At 56.1% G+C, this 15,627-nt stretch overlaps 1 protein-coding gene across 3 annotated transcripts; it reads right to left on the bottom strand.

The window, feature by feature from the left end:
- Positions 1-283: 283 nt before the first annotated feature.
- znf318 (zinc finger protein 318) lies at positions 284-14,383 on the bottom strand. Of its 3 annotated transcripts, XM_084470316.1 has the most exons (12): positions 13,962-14,383; positions 13,276-13,397; positions 11,688-12,174; positions 10,290-11,457; positions 9,213-9,304; positions 8,287-8,386; positions 6,923-7,167; positions 6,016-6,033; positions 5,702-5,887; positions 5,432-5,522; positions 4,711-4,829; positions 284-4,389 (listed from the first exon to the last, which is right to left on the bottom strand). In XM_084470316.1, the coding sequence occupies exons 1-12, from the start codon at positions 14,235-14,237 to the stop codon at positions 1,390-1,392; spliced, it is 5,904 nt and encodes a 1,967-aa protein (XP_084326442.1). In that variant the 5' UTR covers positions 14,238-14,383; the 3' UTR covers positions 284-1,389. The 3 variants fall into 3 exon arrangements, with proteins under 3 accessions (XP_084326442.1, XP_084326443.1, XP_084326444.1); XM_084470317.1 differs by lacking the exon at positions 6,016-6,033; XM_084470318.1 differs by lacking the exon at positions 6,016-6,033 and having other exon boundaries at positions 287-4,389; positions 5,702-5,884.
- Between the last annotated feature and the right edge of the window lie 1,244 nt (positions 14,384-15,627).

Here is a 15,627-nt window from a genome sequence, read left to right as displayed (position 1 = left end):
AGATAGATGGATAGATAGAGCTATATAAAGTGGTGAAACAGCTCTGCACATATGCACACCAAGCTTCGATATTTGCTCTCGTAAAATAAGAGTTTCCTCTGGTGAACGTAAAGTTACAACGCCCCCCACACACAGCGTGGAGCATTATATTATTATTAGACTATATTTAACATCCGATATCAATGAGCTGACCACACTAACCCTGTGAAGGAAAGTCTGGAGCCTGATTGGTTCCCCTCATTCTTTATTGAAAAAACGTTCGACAAAATACAACTTATATGAATCATTAAATAAACACAAAGTTAAGCGAACGCACCCATCTTCAGGTTTAACACGCTTCTAGAAACACGTCCAACATTGAGACGGTTACACCGTGGACCGGTGCGTTACATTAACGCCGGTTCTGTCCACAGCCGGTCTGGTATCTTACCTGGCCGGCCTACCGGTCGGGTCCGGGTCCGGTCCCCTGCTGGGGGGGGTCCCGGTCCGACCCGCATGTACTCCACCCCCGCCGGGACCCGTCAGGTCGGCGGTTAGTGAACACAGAGCGGAGAACAGACCGGCGGGTAGTGACGCGTCGTCATTATTCTCCTGGAGTCGACGGACATGGAAATGGCCCGTGTGTCCACTAGGTGGAGGTACACGTCTTTAGCCAACTTAATCGTTGAACGTACACCTCTTAGCCAAATGTATTATGGTATGTACACGTCTTCGCCAACTTATTATCGTTTGACTCTTGATAAAGTGAGCGTAAGTCTAATAACGACAGGAGGGGGCGCTGTGGTCACTAGACTTTATTATTAAACTACAGAAGCATCAACATGTACAGGACAGGCGGTCTGTTAGTCTGGCAGAGCAGGGGGACGGGAGGACATGGCCTGTTTCTATGGTAACATCGTAGGGGACAATGTTGACAACGCCACAGATGAGCTCTCCAGGGAAAAGGGTTTGGTCCAAACTTTACTAACTAGTCCATTTCAACGCAGGACTACGCGCTGTACCTGTATCAAAAGACTCGTGTAAATGTTTAAAGGGGGAAAACAGGACACAGAATGGTAGATCGACGCCGCGACTCATGGGTAAAAATAAAAACGAATCCATGAGAAATCAAACAGTATACAAGGACGTTCCCCCGTAGGCGAACAAGCAAGGGGCGACACGAGGAACCGAGATAAGTTAGCTCAACTTGAACAGCACTGGGATCTTTTAAACAAACAAAAATAAAGTCATGAGTGTCTGACTGGGACTTCCCTACTCGTCTTCATGGACAGTGCGCTAGCCCGAGAGGCTAGCCTGAGGTCTCTAGCCAGTTAGCTTGCTAGCTAGTTTGAGATAAACATCAACTCAACAGGGCCCTAGAGTCTCACTGAAGAAGCCCGGAATCATCCCTCACTCAAAGTTAAAGTCATACTCGAATCCCAGGGACATCATGTCTGAAGGCAGGCCCAGGGTTTCAGGGGTGATAATGTCAGGGGTGTCCGGGTTTGGCGGGGTGTCGACGGGCAACAACGTCTCCTCCCCCTGCGGCTCCAGGCTGGGGCCCGTCTCCGGCCTGTCCGAGTTGAACGCCGCCTCTTCGCTTTCGAGACCGGACTCCGACCCGGACTCACACTGGCTGCGCTGCCGGCGGGTCTGGTACCGCGTCTGGGAGCGCGTCTGTCGCACGGGGCGGGAGGACGGGGAGCTCTTCTTGGCTTGCGGAGACGTTCTGCTCTTCGGTTTAGGAGTTTTCGGGGACAGGGTGGGCGGCGCGGCGCCCACCTCCAGAACTTCATCCTGGCCGTGCAGAGCAGGCAGCAGATCCACTGGTCCAACCTGTGGAGGATCAACTTGGGTCTCCGACGCAAGAAGGGTTTGGGGTTGTGGGTCGGGACGGTCCTGGGTCAGTAGTTGTACTTGGGGTTGGGACTGTGGTATTGGTTCAGATTGGATCTGGGACACTTGGGGCACTTGGGAATGGGTCTGGGGCATGGGGTCAGGCATGTCCTGAGGGGTAAGTTGTACATGGGGTTTTGTCTGGGGTGTTGGGTCAGGCTGGATTTGTAGTACTGGTTGGACCTCTGGTAATGGGTCAGGCTGGGTCTGTAGTACTGGTCTGACCTGTGGTACTGGGTCAGACTGGATCTGTAGTACTGGTTGGAACTGTGGTACTGGCTGTACTTGAGATCGAGTTGGAGACTTTAAGTCAGGTTGGGGCTGTGGTACTGGTTGGACCTGGGGTATTGGGTCAGGTTGGCTCTTAACTGGTTGTACCCATGGTTGGGCCTCAGGTCTGAGGTCTGGTTGTACGTGTGGTACTGGCTCAGGACTGGTCTGTAGTACTGGCTCAGGTTTGGTCTGTGGTACTGGTTGGACCTGCGGTATTGGGTCAGGGTGGGTCTGTGGTACTGGCTCAGGATTGGTCTGTGGTACTGGTTGGGCCTGCGGTATTGGGTCAGGGTGGGTCTGTGGTACTGGTTGGACCAGAGGTATTGGGTCACGCTGGGTCTGTGGTACTGGTTGGACCAGAGGTTGGAGAGCCGGTTTGAGTTCGGTTGTTTTGGGGAGGAAGGACGGGGGAGGCACAGGTTTGGTTATGCTTAGCAGGACTGCAGGCTGCGATGGTTTCACCTTGCCCTCGCCGGTCTTGGCCCCACCGGTCGGGGTCCTGGCGTCTGCGGTCGCCGCTTTGGGGAAGGCGGAGGGGCCCGACTGGCTCACTCCGCTGTAGAAGATGTCAAAGAGGTCCTTGGCCTTGGCAGCCGCCAGGTGGGTCTTGAGCTTTTCGGAGCGGTGCGCGCCGTCGCCGGAGTTCATGAAGGGAGGCGGCTTCACGAAGACGGTCCGCGTCTGCTCACTGGCGGGGACCCCGGGGGCCGCCTCATCAGACTCCACCGCCACCAGCCTCTGGTTCCCAGACATGGGAGGGGGCTGGAACTGGGGAGGAGGCTGGAACTGGGGAGGGGGTTGGAACTGGGGAGGAGGCTGGAACTGGGGAGGGGGTTGGAACTGGGGAGGGGGTTGGAACTGGGGCGGAGGCGGGAACTGGGGCGGAGGCTCCACTGGCATCTGCACGGGTATCCGTACCGGTATCTGCACGGGCACCTGCGGGGGCATTTGGGGGGGCACCTGAACTGGGATGTGCACTGGCATCGGCTCCTGTACGGGTTCATCCTGATCCTCGATCTCCATGGGGACGGGTTCAGAGGCCGGCGGGTTGGCTTCGGGCGCCACGGCCTCGGGGGTCTGTGGTCTGATGGAGAGGAAGGCGTTCAGAGGAGCAGGCTTGGAGACGGAGACGGCGGCGGCTGTCCGGAGGCCGATGGCCGGCGGCGGGAGGTTTGGCCGGATCCTGCCCCGGGGGGCCACTTGGCCCGCCCACGGGGGCGGCATGGGCGGCTGCCCCGACAGCTTCAGAGCGATCTCCTTGGCGACCGCCATGGACTTGGCAAAAGAGTCCTCCACTGGGATCTTGTCGGGCGGCGGCGGCGGCGGCGCCTCGTCGTCCTTCAGGAACTCCGCGGCGACTTGCTCCGCCTCCTTGGCCAGGACGCTCTCCTTCTTCTTCCAGGTGAACCTGCCAAACGCAGCCCCGGGGGGGGCCGCCGGAGGGGCTGCCGCCGCCGCCACGGGGGCCACCGCCGCCGCAGCCGCCGCCGCCACCTTGGCCGACTCCAGGCTCTGCTTGCGCAGCTTGGCCCTCATGGCGGGACTGGGCCCACACATGATCTTCGGGGGGTCGTAGGGCCTCGGCGGGGGCTCGGGCTTCTTGACCTCCGCCTCCTCCTTGAATTGTCTTTTGACGGGTTTCGTTTCCTTCTCCGCCTTGGGCTTGGGCTCCTCCCGCTCCCGGTCGTGCTTGGACCTGGGTTCCGGGTACTTGTTGGGGCGGTGCCGGTCGTCGTCGTACCGGGGCCGCTCCTCCCCGCGGCCGGACCGCGGCCGGTCCTCGTCTTGGCGGTAGCGGTAGCGGTAATCGTCTTCTCTGGAGTGTTTGTATTTTTCCACTTCGTCCCTTTTACCGTACTTCGGCCCGTCGTTCTCGTTGTATTCCCGGCTGTAGCGCTGCGGCGGCCGGTCGTCCTTCATGGGCCGATGCTTCTCGTCTTCCACCATCTTGCCGAGCGCGGCCTTCTCCTCCTCCCCCCCCTTCCTGGCCGCTTCCACCTTGCTGCTCGACTTGAACTTCTCCTCCACCTCCTCCTTGTTGTTCGGTTTGACCTTCTCCTCCTTCTTCACGTCTTCCCCTCGCTTCGGCTCCTTGTCCTTCCTGTCCTTCTTGTGTTTGGACTTCTCGTGGTCTCCGGGGCCCTCCATGTGCTTGCGCTTCTTCCCTGAGTCCAGGCTGAGCCCGGCCTGCTGCTCCAGGTTCCTCCTCTGCTCGTAGAGAGGTTTATCCATCATGTAGAGCTGGTGGAAGAAGAAGCACCGGAACATCAACAAGAAAGGTGCGACCAGTGGCAGAGAAAGAAACTACGAATACACCTTACATTTGCACAACGACATTACGTTCTCTACCTTCATTGAGCAGGAAATGAAAAAGGGAAATGGTGTGAGGGAAAACTTGAAAGAGCCTTAATCAGGAAATAGACCTCCACCTAGAGAGGCTTTGGAGAAGCACGGCGGTATTAATAAGGTGCACCGCAGCAAAAAAGGTCAAACCAGCGGATAAATCGGATCATCGTCTGTACAAGGAGCGGGGGCGTGTCTCCGGAACACGAGGCCGCCTACCTTGTACTTCTCGTTGTGGGCGTGCGTGGTGACGTGCTCCTCCGCACAGATGGCGTCTCCGTAAAACTCTTTGCACAAGCGGCAGTAGAACCCCCTCACCGGCAGCAGAAACTCTGAGCCTGGAGAGAGGAGGAGGAGTGGAGGGAGAACCGGGGGTTAAAGCCACCCAGACCCAAGACAAACGGCCAATTGTGTTTACCTGGCGGCCGTCTCCGTGGGTCACTTCCTGTCGTGCGGGGAGAAGGTTAATGAAGACCACTGGGGTTTAAAAAAAATGAGAATATTCAAACATCACATGGGTATGACTGTGGATGTGCGGCTTGCCATTAAGCTACGGAAACCTTCTGGAAGGACACAACACCACGACCCTGAAACACCTGGCCCGTGTCTCAGTGAGCCGCCTTGTTCAGGGGCTTGTGGTCGCGAGCAGCCGGTCACCAGAGCTTAGGCCTGATCACCCGGCGCTACAACAACCAAACCGAGGGAACGTTAAGAGAGACAACGGACGGACGGACGGACAGCAGCGCTCCCTGATCCCGTTGAGTTCTCATAAAGGCTCAAACTACCGGAGCAGAGGCAAGCCAAAAGGACAACCTGGAAGTAAAGGAGTGCTTACAAAATTCATCTGGCCAGGAAGAGTCATCAGTGCAGAATCATCTGGTCATGGAATCAGGGAATTTCGGGGAATGGATGGGGATGGGGAAGGGGAGGGGCGGTGTACCTTTGGCCGGCTTGGTGACCTTCTCCCCGGAAGGGATGTTGACGGTTTTGGAGAGAGGGGGGGCCCAGGGTCTGTCGTAGGGGTCTTGAGTCTGGGGTTCGAGGAAAAAACAAACAAGACCGTCAAGAGGACACCGTGAAAGCATGTGGCCCACCTAGACGGGTCCAGTCTTAGGTTAAGGAATGACATCAAGAAGTAGAACATAATCCATGTCATGCAGGTGAGTATGTATATTTAGATTCCTTAGAGATGAAGAGAAGTCACACCAACCTTTCTGTGCCCCTTGCCTTGCAAATGTGTGAAATAAACGAACATGGAGCCAGTGGTGACGTTACAGTTTTTGCACCAATGTTGTCCCGAGTCATAGTACTCAAACTTCTCCGAGGTCTTTGAGGGGGAGGAGCCAGTCGTCGGGGGTGTGTCTTGGTTCAGGGTGGATCTCTCCGCGGCACACTGCTTCGGAAAATGCGAAAGGAGTTCGTCAACGGGACGGAGACACAACGCTCAACACGTTGCGCGAGCGTCAACAGCATGGGCACATTTAGCGAGCAAACCCAAAGTGTAGAAGGGTCAAAGAGCCTTACCTTCCAGAGGGCGTCAGTCTTGGAGTCGGGACAAAATTCCAACGGTTGTCGTTTAGCACTAGCATTTTTTGGCTAACATTTTGATGGCTTTAAAACAACGGTTTATCGGACATTAGCGCCAACAGCCAAAAACACGTCAGAAGGAAATGTCTTGTATGTCAAATTCATGAGGGTTTCTAAACGAGACGTAAAATCAAACGATTCACAGGTTACAAATATCATGAATGATGAAAGGGCCTTTAAAATAAGCTCCAAATCGAGTTAATAAGTTATAATCGTAACAAGAGTAAAAAGTCTGTTGGACCACCCATGAGGAATCCACTGGTTCATCACTCATACTGCGTCCATTGTTGATAAGTTAAACACGGACCCAGTCAGGTTCAGCCCTTTGACCTCTGACCTGTGACCTCTGGTCGGGTCACTACCGTGGCTAAACAGGGCAGCATGCACACATGTACACAAACAACATCTATCGCTGCGCCAGAAATGAACGGAGGCATTGTTTACGCATTTTTTACCCAAGCTGTGGGGGGGGAAAAAAAAATCATGTAATGGAATTATGGAAATATTCATTTCATTTGAAGCTCAGATGTCAATCATCAATCCACTAAATCAAAGTGTTGAATCCTAAAGCCCACGATGGCCTACGTTCTGCATCGTGGGCAGGAGGGAGAGGACTGGGAACTGATCACTGGTCCACTAGAGCAGACGTTTTCACACAGAGCAGAACCACACCCTCCAGATGATGGCTGGTACCAGTAGGCTATCTCACCAGACACCACCGGCAGGGTCCGCCAGATAAAGCCAGAAGTTCAGAGTGGAACCGGATGACGGTTAGTGGCGTACACTAGCAGAGAACACACACCGCGCCTGGGTGATCACTGTCCTGACCTCCTGACCTCCGTACCTTGTCAGCGCCCTCGGGGCCGGTCTTGTCGGCGGCGGCGGGGGCCCGGCGGGGCCGGTCCGAGGGGTCCAGCCCCAGGATGAGGGCCACCTTGTCGATCTCGGTGCGTTTCCTCTCGGCCGCCTCGTGCTCCAGACGCAGCTCCGAGATCTGCCGCATGACGCTCTCCTGCAGCCCGCTGATCTCGCACAGCAGGGGGTCCTTGTGGCCGTCCTTCTCCCGCCGCTTCTTCCTCAGCAGCTCGCCTGGACGGACACGGACACACGGACACACACACACTCGATCAGCAAGGGAAAATAACCTGGATAGACCAAATGATTTCAAGCCTAGACATTCAGTTTAGTGCAGTGTCCTTTGACCATGGACCTTAGCCTGGAGATCCAGAACCACATCTAGAAGCTGTAGGGTCTGATCCAGAGCCACGTCTAGAGAGCTGTAGGGTCTGATCCAGAGCCACGTCTAGAAGCTGTAGGGTCTGATCCAGAGCCACGTCTAGAGAGCTGTAGGGTCTGATCCAGAGCCACGTCTAGAAGCTGTAGGGTCTGATCCAGAGCCACGTCTAGAAGCTGTAGGGTCTGATCCAGAGCCACGTCTAGAAGCTGTAGGGTCTGATCCAGAGCCACGTCTAGAAGCTGTAGGGTCTGATCCAGAGCCACGTCTAGAAGCTGTAGGGTCTGATCCAGAGCCACGTCTAGAAGCTGTAGGGTCTGATCCAGAGCCACGTCTAGAAGCTGTAGGGTCTGATCCAGAGCCACGTCTAGAGAGCTGTAGGGTCTGATCCAGAGCCACGTCTAGAGAGCTGTAGGGTCTGATCGAGAGCCACATCTAGAAGCTGTAGGGTCTGCCTACCAGTAATGAGAATGGCCCAACTCGAGGGGCGGCACCAAGCATGCATTTGAAAATATCACTGCACACAATTGGATAACACTACGACCAATCAGAAGAATACAAGGGGTGACGTATCCAGACCAGCGGAGCTAACCAGTAGATAAGACTCTCGCCGTATTCCGGTCGGTAAAACAGCAGCGCTTTTGGCCCCGCCTATATCAGATAGACCGATGTGATTGGTTAATGTTCCGGGCCAGGGGCATCGGGGAGTGAGCATATCGCTCGTTCCCAGACTGACTCGCTGAGCAAATTAAAATTGTGCTCTGGGTTGAGAACTCTGGGTTTCCAGGGTACCTGGACCCCGGACCCGGGTATAGATGCACATCAAAGTTAAAGAGCAGGTAGGGGTTTAGGGGGCATCTTGCTCTAGGAAGGAAGCCTCTGGACGTTTGGGGTTCAAACCCACAACCTTTTGGTTCTGTAACTCAGACCCGCTGCCTGACGCCGAGGCCCCAGAGCCTCTATCCAGCATGCACCTTGCTGTTTGCGGAGGCTCTCCAGCTCCTTCATCAGACACTCCTTCTTCTTCATGCGGACCTCCCTCTCCTGGAGCAGCTTCTCCCGCTCCTCCAGCACCTGCACACACACACACACACACACAGTACACACATGTCATGAGTCGTGATGTCACATGTCGTGATGTCACATGTCGTGATGTCACATGTCATGAGTCGTGATGTCACATGTCATGAGTCGTGATGTCACATGTCATGAGTCATGATGTCACATGTCATGATGTCACATGTCATGAGTCGTGATGTCACGTGTCGTGATGTCACATGTCGTGAGTCGTGATGTCACATGTCGTGATGTCACATGTCGTGATGTCACATGTCGTGATGTCACATGTCGTGAGTCGTGATGTCACAGGTCACATGTCGTGATGTCACATGTCGTGAGTCGTGATGTCACATGTCATGAGTCTTGATGTCACATGTCGTGATGTCACATGTCGTGAGTCGTGATGTCACATGTCGTGATGTCACATGTCATGATGTCACATGTCGTGAGTCGTGATGTCACATATCGTGATGTCACATGTCGTGATGTCACAGGTCACATGTCGTGATGTCACATGTCGTGCTGTCACAGGTCACATGTCGTGATGTCACATGTCGTGAGTCGTGATGTCACATGTCTTGATGTCACATGTCATGATGTCACATGTCGTGAGTCGTGATGTCACATATCGTGATGTCACATGTCGTGATGTCACAGGTCACATGTCGTGATGTCACATGTCGTGCTGTCACAGGTCACATGTCGTGATGTCACATGTCGTGATGTCACAGGTCACATGTCGTGATGTCACATGTCGTGATGTCACATGTCGTGATGTCACATGTCGTGATGTCACATGTCGTGATGTCACATGTCGTGATGTCACATGTCGTGGGGGTACCTTCTGTTTCTGGCTCTCGTTGTTCTTCTCCTCTGACAGGACCTTGCTGCTCCGCTCGCGCTCCATGGTCATCTCCAGCCTCTTCAGGGACGCTGCAGAGGACCAGAGGGGCATGTACATCATAACCTCCCCTGGGGGGCGCAGAGGGACATGTACATCATAACCTCCCCTGGGGGGCGCAGTGACATGTACATCATAACCTCCCCTGGGGGGGCGCAGAGGGACATGTACATCATAACCTCCCCTGGGGGGGCGCAGAGGGACATGTACATCATAACCTCCCCTGGGGGGCGCAGTGACATGTACATCATAACCTCCCCTGGGGGGGCGCAGAGGGACATGTACATCATAACCTCCCCTGGGGGGGCGCAGAGGGACATGTACATCATAACCTCCCCTGGGGGGCGCAGTGACATGTACATCATAACCTCCCCTGGGGGGCGCAGAGGGGCATGTACATCATAACCTCCCCTGGGGGGCGCAGAGGGACATGTACATCATAACCTCCCCTAGGGGGCGCAGAGGGGCATGTACATCATAACCTCCCCTGGGGGGCGCAGAGGGACATGTACATCATAACCTCCCCTGGGGGGCGCAGAGTGATTCAGGGACCAAGAAAAGAATAAAGAACAGCCGCTGAGCGCATCAAGATTACACATGTAGAATAATTAGAACATCTTTAAATACGCACAAAGATGTTTCAAATGTGTAAAAGAACCAAAGTATCTTTAAAAACACATTGATTTTGAAAATGTTTGGGGGGGCAGCTGTTTATTTGTTTTCTGAGGGGGGGCTCACACTCTCACACTATGAAAACCCCTGGATTATAACCTGTGTGTTCTAACTGGCCCCTGGTCCCCTCCCTGTGGCCCCTGGCCCCTCCCTGTGGCCCCTGGTCCCTCCGTGTGACCCCTGGTCCCTCCGTGTGACCCCTGGTCCCTCCCTGTGGCCCCTGGTCCCTCCGTGTGACCCCTGGTCCCTCCCTGTGGCCCCTGTCCCTCCCTGTGGCCCCTGGTCTCCTCCCTGTGGCCCCTGGTCCCTCCCTGTGGCCCCTGGTGTGTGACCCCCGTTACTCACCCAGGTCCGGCTGCACCAGCGTGTTGAAGGGCCGCTCGTAGGGGGGGGCCCCCGGGTAGTCCTGGGGCATGCCGGGGGGGGGGTACATGGGGGGCCACTGCTGGGGCATGTAGGGCATGTAGCTGCCGTACTGGGCGTAGCCGTGGGGGGGGTAGCCCTGGGGGGGCACCATGCCGTAGGGGGGGGCCGTGGGGGGGGCCGCCGCCAGGGGGCCGGGCTCCGGGGCCGGGGCGGGGGGGGTCTCGTCCTCCCAGGAGCCCCCATCGCCCTTCAGCTGCTTGACGGCGCGGGGCCGGGAGGCGGCGGCGGCGGCGGCGGGGGGGGGCGGGCGGCGCCCCCCCCGGCCGGCCCCGCCCCCGCCCCCGCCCCCCTCCTCCTGGCCGCTGCTCCAGCTGGAGGCCCGGCTCCGGCTGCTGTCCGAGCTGCCGCTGCTGCTGCTGCTCCGCCCCCGCCGGCGCCGGCTCCGCCCGCTGGCGCCGCTGCGCTCCGAGCTGCCCGAGGAGTAGCGCTGCTGCTGCTGCCGCCGCGTGGGCGTCTTGGGCGGGGGCTTGTTGCCGTGGAGACGCTCCTTGGTGCGGGCGGCCATCTTGCTGATCTCGGTGACCCCCAGGTCCAGCCCGATGGTCTTCAGGAGGCCCTGGATCGCCTGGTACTCCTCCGCCCCCTCCCCCTGCCCCTGCTGGGGGCCCCCCGTGGCGGGGTCGCTGCTGTGGGCGGGGCCCCCGGCGGAGCGGCCCTGGGGGGCGGGGGCCGGGTGGGCGTAGGGCTGGGGCTCCCCGTACAGCGCCTCCTCCGTCAGGTCTCCGTAGAGGTCGGCGTAGGCGTGCTGCTGCTGCTGCTGCTGCTGCTGGGGGGGGCCCCCCCGCCCCGCCTCGGAGGGCCCCTGGGGCTTGGCGTGGTCGCTGTCCCCGTACAGGAACTCCTCCTCGTCCTCGATGACGTCCTTGGGCTTGGCCCGGCCCGCTCCCGGGTGGACCCCCAGCAGGTGGAGGATCCCGGCCATCTCGGGGTCCAGCCCCACCCGCTGGGCCAGCTGGGGGTCCGCCTTCAGCTCCGCCAGGATGGAGGCCAGGGCCTCGGGCTCCACCCCCTTCACGGCGCTCAGCAGGCGCTGGGCCACCTGGGAGATGTTGCCGCCGCCCTCCTGCCCGCTGGGGGAGTCGCTGCTCTGGAGGGCCAATCAGAGGGGGACGGGGGGGGGTTAACGAGCAGGGACTTAACGAGCATGGGCTTAACGAGCAGGGGCTTAACGAGCAGGGGCTTAACGAGCAGGGACTTAACGAGCAGGGACTTAACGAGCAGGGACTTAACGAGCATAATGTTAACAAGGTGATAGCTAGAAAGGGTTAAACGAGCAGAGCCTTAACGAGGAGGTCCTTGAGGGATCCGGAGGCTCACCATGCGGGAGGCGGAGTCCTCGGAGCCCAGGCGCTTCTTCAGGATGGACTTGGTGGGCCGGTTCAGCAGCTCCTCCATCTCCTTCCTCCGCCGGGCCAGCTCCAGCTCCTGGAACTGCTTCTTGGTGCGGTCGCTGTCCGCGCTGTTCCCGCTGCTGCTCCTGCTCCAGCTCCTGCGCCCCCGACTCCTGCTCCGCCCGCGGCTCACCGCCCGCCCGGCCCCGCGCCCGGCGGCGCTCCGCCCTCTGGACCGGGACCGCGACGACGGGGACCTGGAGCGGGACCTGGACCTGGACTTGCTGCGGACCCGACTCTTGCTGCGCCCGCGGCTTTTGCTACGTGCGCGGCTTTTGCTCCGAGCGCGGCTCTTGCTGCGCGCGCGGCCCCTGTCGGGGGTCCGGCTGTGGCTCCGGGAGTGAGCTCGGCTCTTGCTCCGCCCCCGGCTCTTCGCCCGGCTCCGGTCGGGGCTGCGGCTCCGCCCCCTGGGCCTAGGGGAGAGAGCGCGTCCAATGAGGAGGAACACCTGGTTTTGTTAGTTTTACTGTGCAAAAGAATACTTGGTGGATCTGGTGGGCCAAAAGGTGCACAGGTGGGTCACGGAATGAGCTCTTTAACTATCTACAGCCTTAACGAGCTGACAGTCCCTGTCAACACCCATCACAGCCTTAACGAGATGACTACCCGTCATCACAGCCTTAACGAGGTGCTGTACCTGTCATCACAGCCTTAACAAGGTGTTGTACCCGTCATCACAGCCTTAACGAGGCGACTATACCCGTCATCACAGCCTTAACGAGGCGACTGTACCCGTCATCACAGCCTTAACGAGGCGACTGTACCCGTCATCACAGCCTTAACGAGGCGACTGTACCTGTCATCACAGCCTTAACGAGGCGACTGTACCTGTCATCACAGCCTTAACGAGGCGACTGTACCCGTCATCACAGCCTTAACGAGGTGTTGTACCCGTCATCACAGCCTTAACGAGGTGTTGTACCTGTCATCACAGCCTTAACGAGGTGTTGTACCTGTCATCACAGCCTTAACGAGGTGTTGTACCTGTCATCAAAGCCTTAACGAGGCGACTGTACCTGTCATCACAGCCTTAACGAGGCGACTGTACCTGTCATCAAAGCCTTAACGAGGCGACTGTACCTGTCATCACAGCCTTAACAAGGCGACTGTACCCGTCATCACAGCCTTAACGAGGTGTTGTACCTGTCATCACAGCCTTAACAAGGCGACTGTACCCGTCATCACAGCCTTAACGAGGTGTTGTACCTGTCATCACAGCCTTAACGAGGTGTTGTACCTGTCATCACAGCCTTAACGAGGTGTTGTACCTGTCATCACAGCCTTAACGAGGTGTTGTACCTGTCATCACAGCCTTAACGAGGTGTTGTACCTGTCATCACAGCCTTAACGAGGTGTTGTACCTGTCATCACAGCCTTAACGAGGCGACTGTACCTGTCATCACAGCCTTAACGAGGTGTTGTACCTGTCATCAAAGCCTTAACGAGGTGTTGTACCTGTCATCAAAGCCTTAACGAGGTGTACCTGTCATCACAGCCTTAACGAGGTGCTGTACCTGTCATCTGGGGAAGACAAATGTCGAGAAGTGGGCGGCCCCCCCTTTCCCGTCAGCTCGTTCCCGACGGTGATCACCAGGTTGTGGTCGATGGGGTGGCGTCCACGCGGGGACGGCGATCTCTGCAACACACGTCTCCTGTCAGCGACCATCCACATCTCTCACTGTTCCTACACAAAATACAAGCTAACAGCAGCGGTTACTGTAACGTAAACAATCCAATCGGCAAGTGTCTTGTCAACATTGACTGATTGCTTTTAACTTGTGGTTCTCTCGATGCAAAGTGGGGTTGACGCTTCCTCTAAACCTATCGGACACTTGAAACCACCTTACAATCGAATTAAAAAAGAAATAAATAATCCGTTTTTCATAACAGGAATAGACATTCCGCTCAATATTCCATCACTAGATCCCCACGGAGCCTCCTGCTGTGGGTCCAGGGTCTCCTCGGCGCCTCGCTCCGGGGCGCAGGTCCGACTCTCACGCTCTATTTTGGTTGTTAGCATCAGTTAGCTCCTGATGCTAATGTTTACCACAGTGTCTTAACCCACTGCCCACGGACCGTTCAGCTCCTGGGGTACACACAGCTCGGCACTTCGCCTCAGACCTCTGTGTGTGTATATATATATGTATATATATTGTATATATGGTCTCCATGTGCCCATCACCCCTCCAGGTTCGCGTACCTCTCGGGGCGGCCCGCTCCCCCAGTACTCCCCGCCTCGGTGGCTCCCCTGCCCGGGAGAGGGGTACCTCCGCCGGGGCGGGGAGCGCCTGTAGGAGTCGGACGGCGGCCCGCGGTCGTGGTAGCCGTGCTGGTGGTACGGGGACCGGGGCCTGCCCCTCTCCTCCCGGTAGGACGGCGGGGAGTAGGACCGTCCCGACGCGTGGCCGAAGGGCGGTCCACGGCCTTCGAACGGCGGCGGGTAGCCTCCTCGGTGCGGGGGGCGACCGCGGTACATGATCCCGGCCGAGCCCGAACTACACTACCTAACGCTAACGCCTGCTGGGGGACCGGTCGATGTGCGCTGTTCACGGTGTCTCGGTTCGCAGCGGGTTGGACGCGTTCATTGAAGTTTCTGCCGAACACAAACCGCTCGGATGTTAATGGCGGCTGCTCTTCTTCGTCCGGCGATGTTGGCGGACTGAGGAGAGGCCGCCCCCTGCTGGGGAGGGGGTCCCCTCTCTGCCGGTCAGGACTCCTCTCAGCTGGCCAGGACTCCCCCCCCCCTACCGGCCAGGACTCCCCCGTGTCATGTTTACAGCTAATACAAGTTGAGACCCAATTCAGTAAGCCTGGAACCATGCAATTAATTAATTGACATGTGGAGTCCCACAAGGTTCGATCTTAGGACCCTCTCTATTCAACATCTACATGCTCCCACTAGGGCAAATCATGCAAAATCACAATATTGACCATCACTGCTATGCTGATGACATGCAAATCTATGTATCGCTATCACCAAATGACTATCAGCCCATAGATCTGTTGTGCCAGTGCATTGAGCAAGTCAAAGACTGGATGTGCCGAAATTTCCTTCAACTAAATGAGGACAAAACCAAGATAATTGTATTTGGTGCTAAAACCGAAAGGTTACCCAACACCTTCACTCTCTGTCCCTGAAAATCTCAATCAAAGCCAGAAATCCAGGGGTTATCATGGATTCAGATTTTCATTTCGACAGTCACATAAAATCAGTTACAAAATCTGCATATTATCACCTTAAAAACGTAGCAAGACTTAGAGGGGCCACTTAAGAAGGCTCATGCTAACCTATAAATCCTTACATGGTTTAGGGCCAAAATATTTAACTGATATGCTTCCACTACATAAGCCTTCTAGGCCACTAAGATCCTCTGAGACCAATCTGTTAATTATCCTGAGAGTCAACACGAAACATGGGGAAGCAGGATTTAGTTACTATGCAACAAATAGCTGGAATAAACTCCCTGAGGATTTAAGACTTTCCCCAACTCTTGACAGCTTTTAAAACAAGACTGAAGACTTTTGTTTGCTTTAGCTTCCTGCTAAATCTTAAATCTACAATGCTTCTATTTTTATTTCATTACTAACTTTGCCTTTATTTTCTCACTTTCTAAAATGCTTTTTTTTTTTTAACTTTACCTTTATTTTCTATCTATTTTACTTTTTACTTATCTATTATTTTATTTTATTGTATGACAATGTTTATATGTGAAGCACTTTGAGTCTGCCTTGTGTATGAAAAGTGCTATATAAATAAAGTTGCCTTGCCTTAATCTAAAGTAAACTTATTTCAAAAGATTCCACCCTTACTTATTCCAACGGTCCATTTACACCCTCCCACCGAACCATGTGTGAAATTCACAATA

This window comes from Micromesistius poutassou, assembly GCF_964030765.1.
Source record: "Micromesistius poutassou genome assembly, chromosome: 7".
Classification (NCBI taxonomy): Eukaryota; Metazoa; Chordata; class Actinopteri; order Gadiformes; family Gadidae; genus Micromesistius; species Micromesistius poutassou.
The sequence above is the reverse complement of the archived record's forward strand: the minus strand, read 5'-3'. Positions and strand labels throughout refer to the sequence as shown.

Coding starts and splice junctions, on each gene's coding strand:
- znf318 (XM_084470316.1), bottom strand. CDS start 14,237: ATGTACCGCGGTCGCCCCCCGCACCGAGGAGGCTACCCGCCGCCGTTC. Junction 11,458..11,687: donor AGGACTCCGCCTCCCGCATG/GTGAGCCTCCGG, acceptor TTGGCCCTCCAG/AGCAGCGACTCCCCCAGCGG. Junction 9,305..10,289: donor GCTGGTGCAGCCGGACCTGG/GTGAGTAACGGG, acceptor GGTCCTCTGCAG/CGTCCCTGAAGAGGCTGGAG.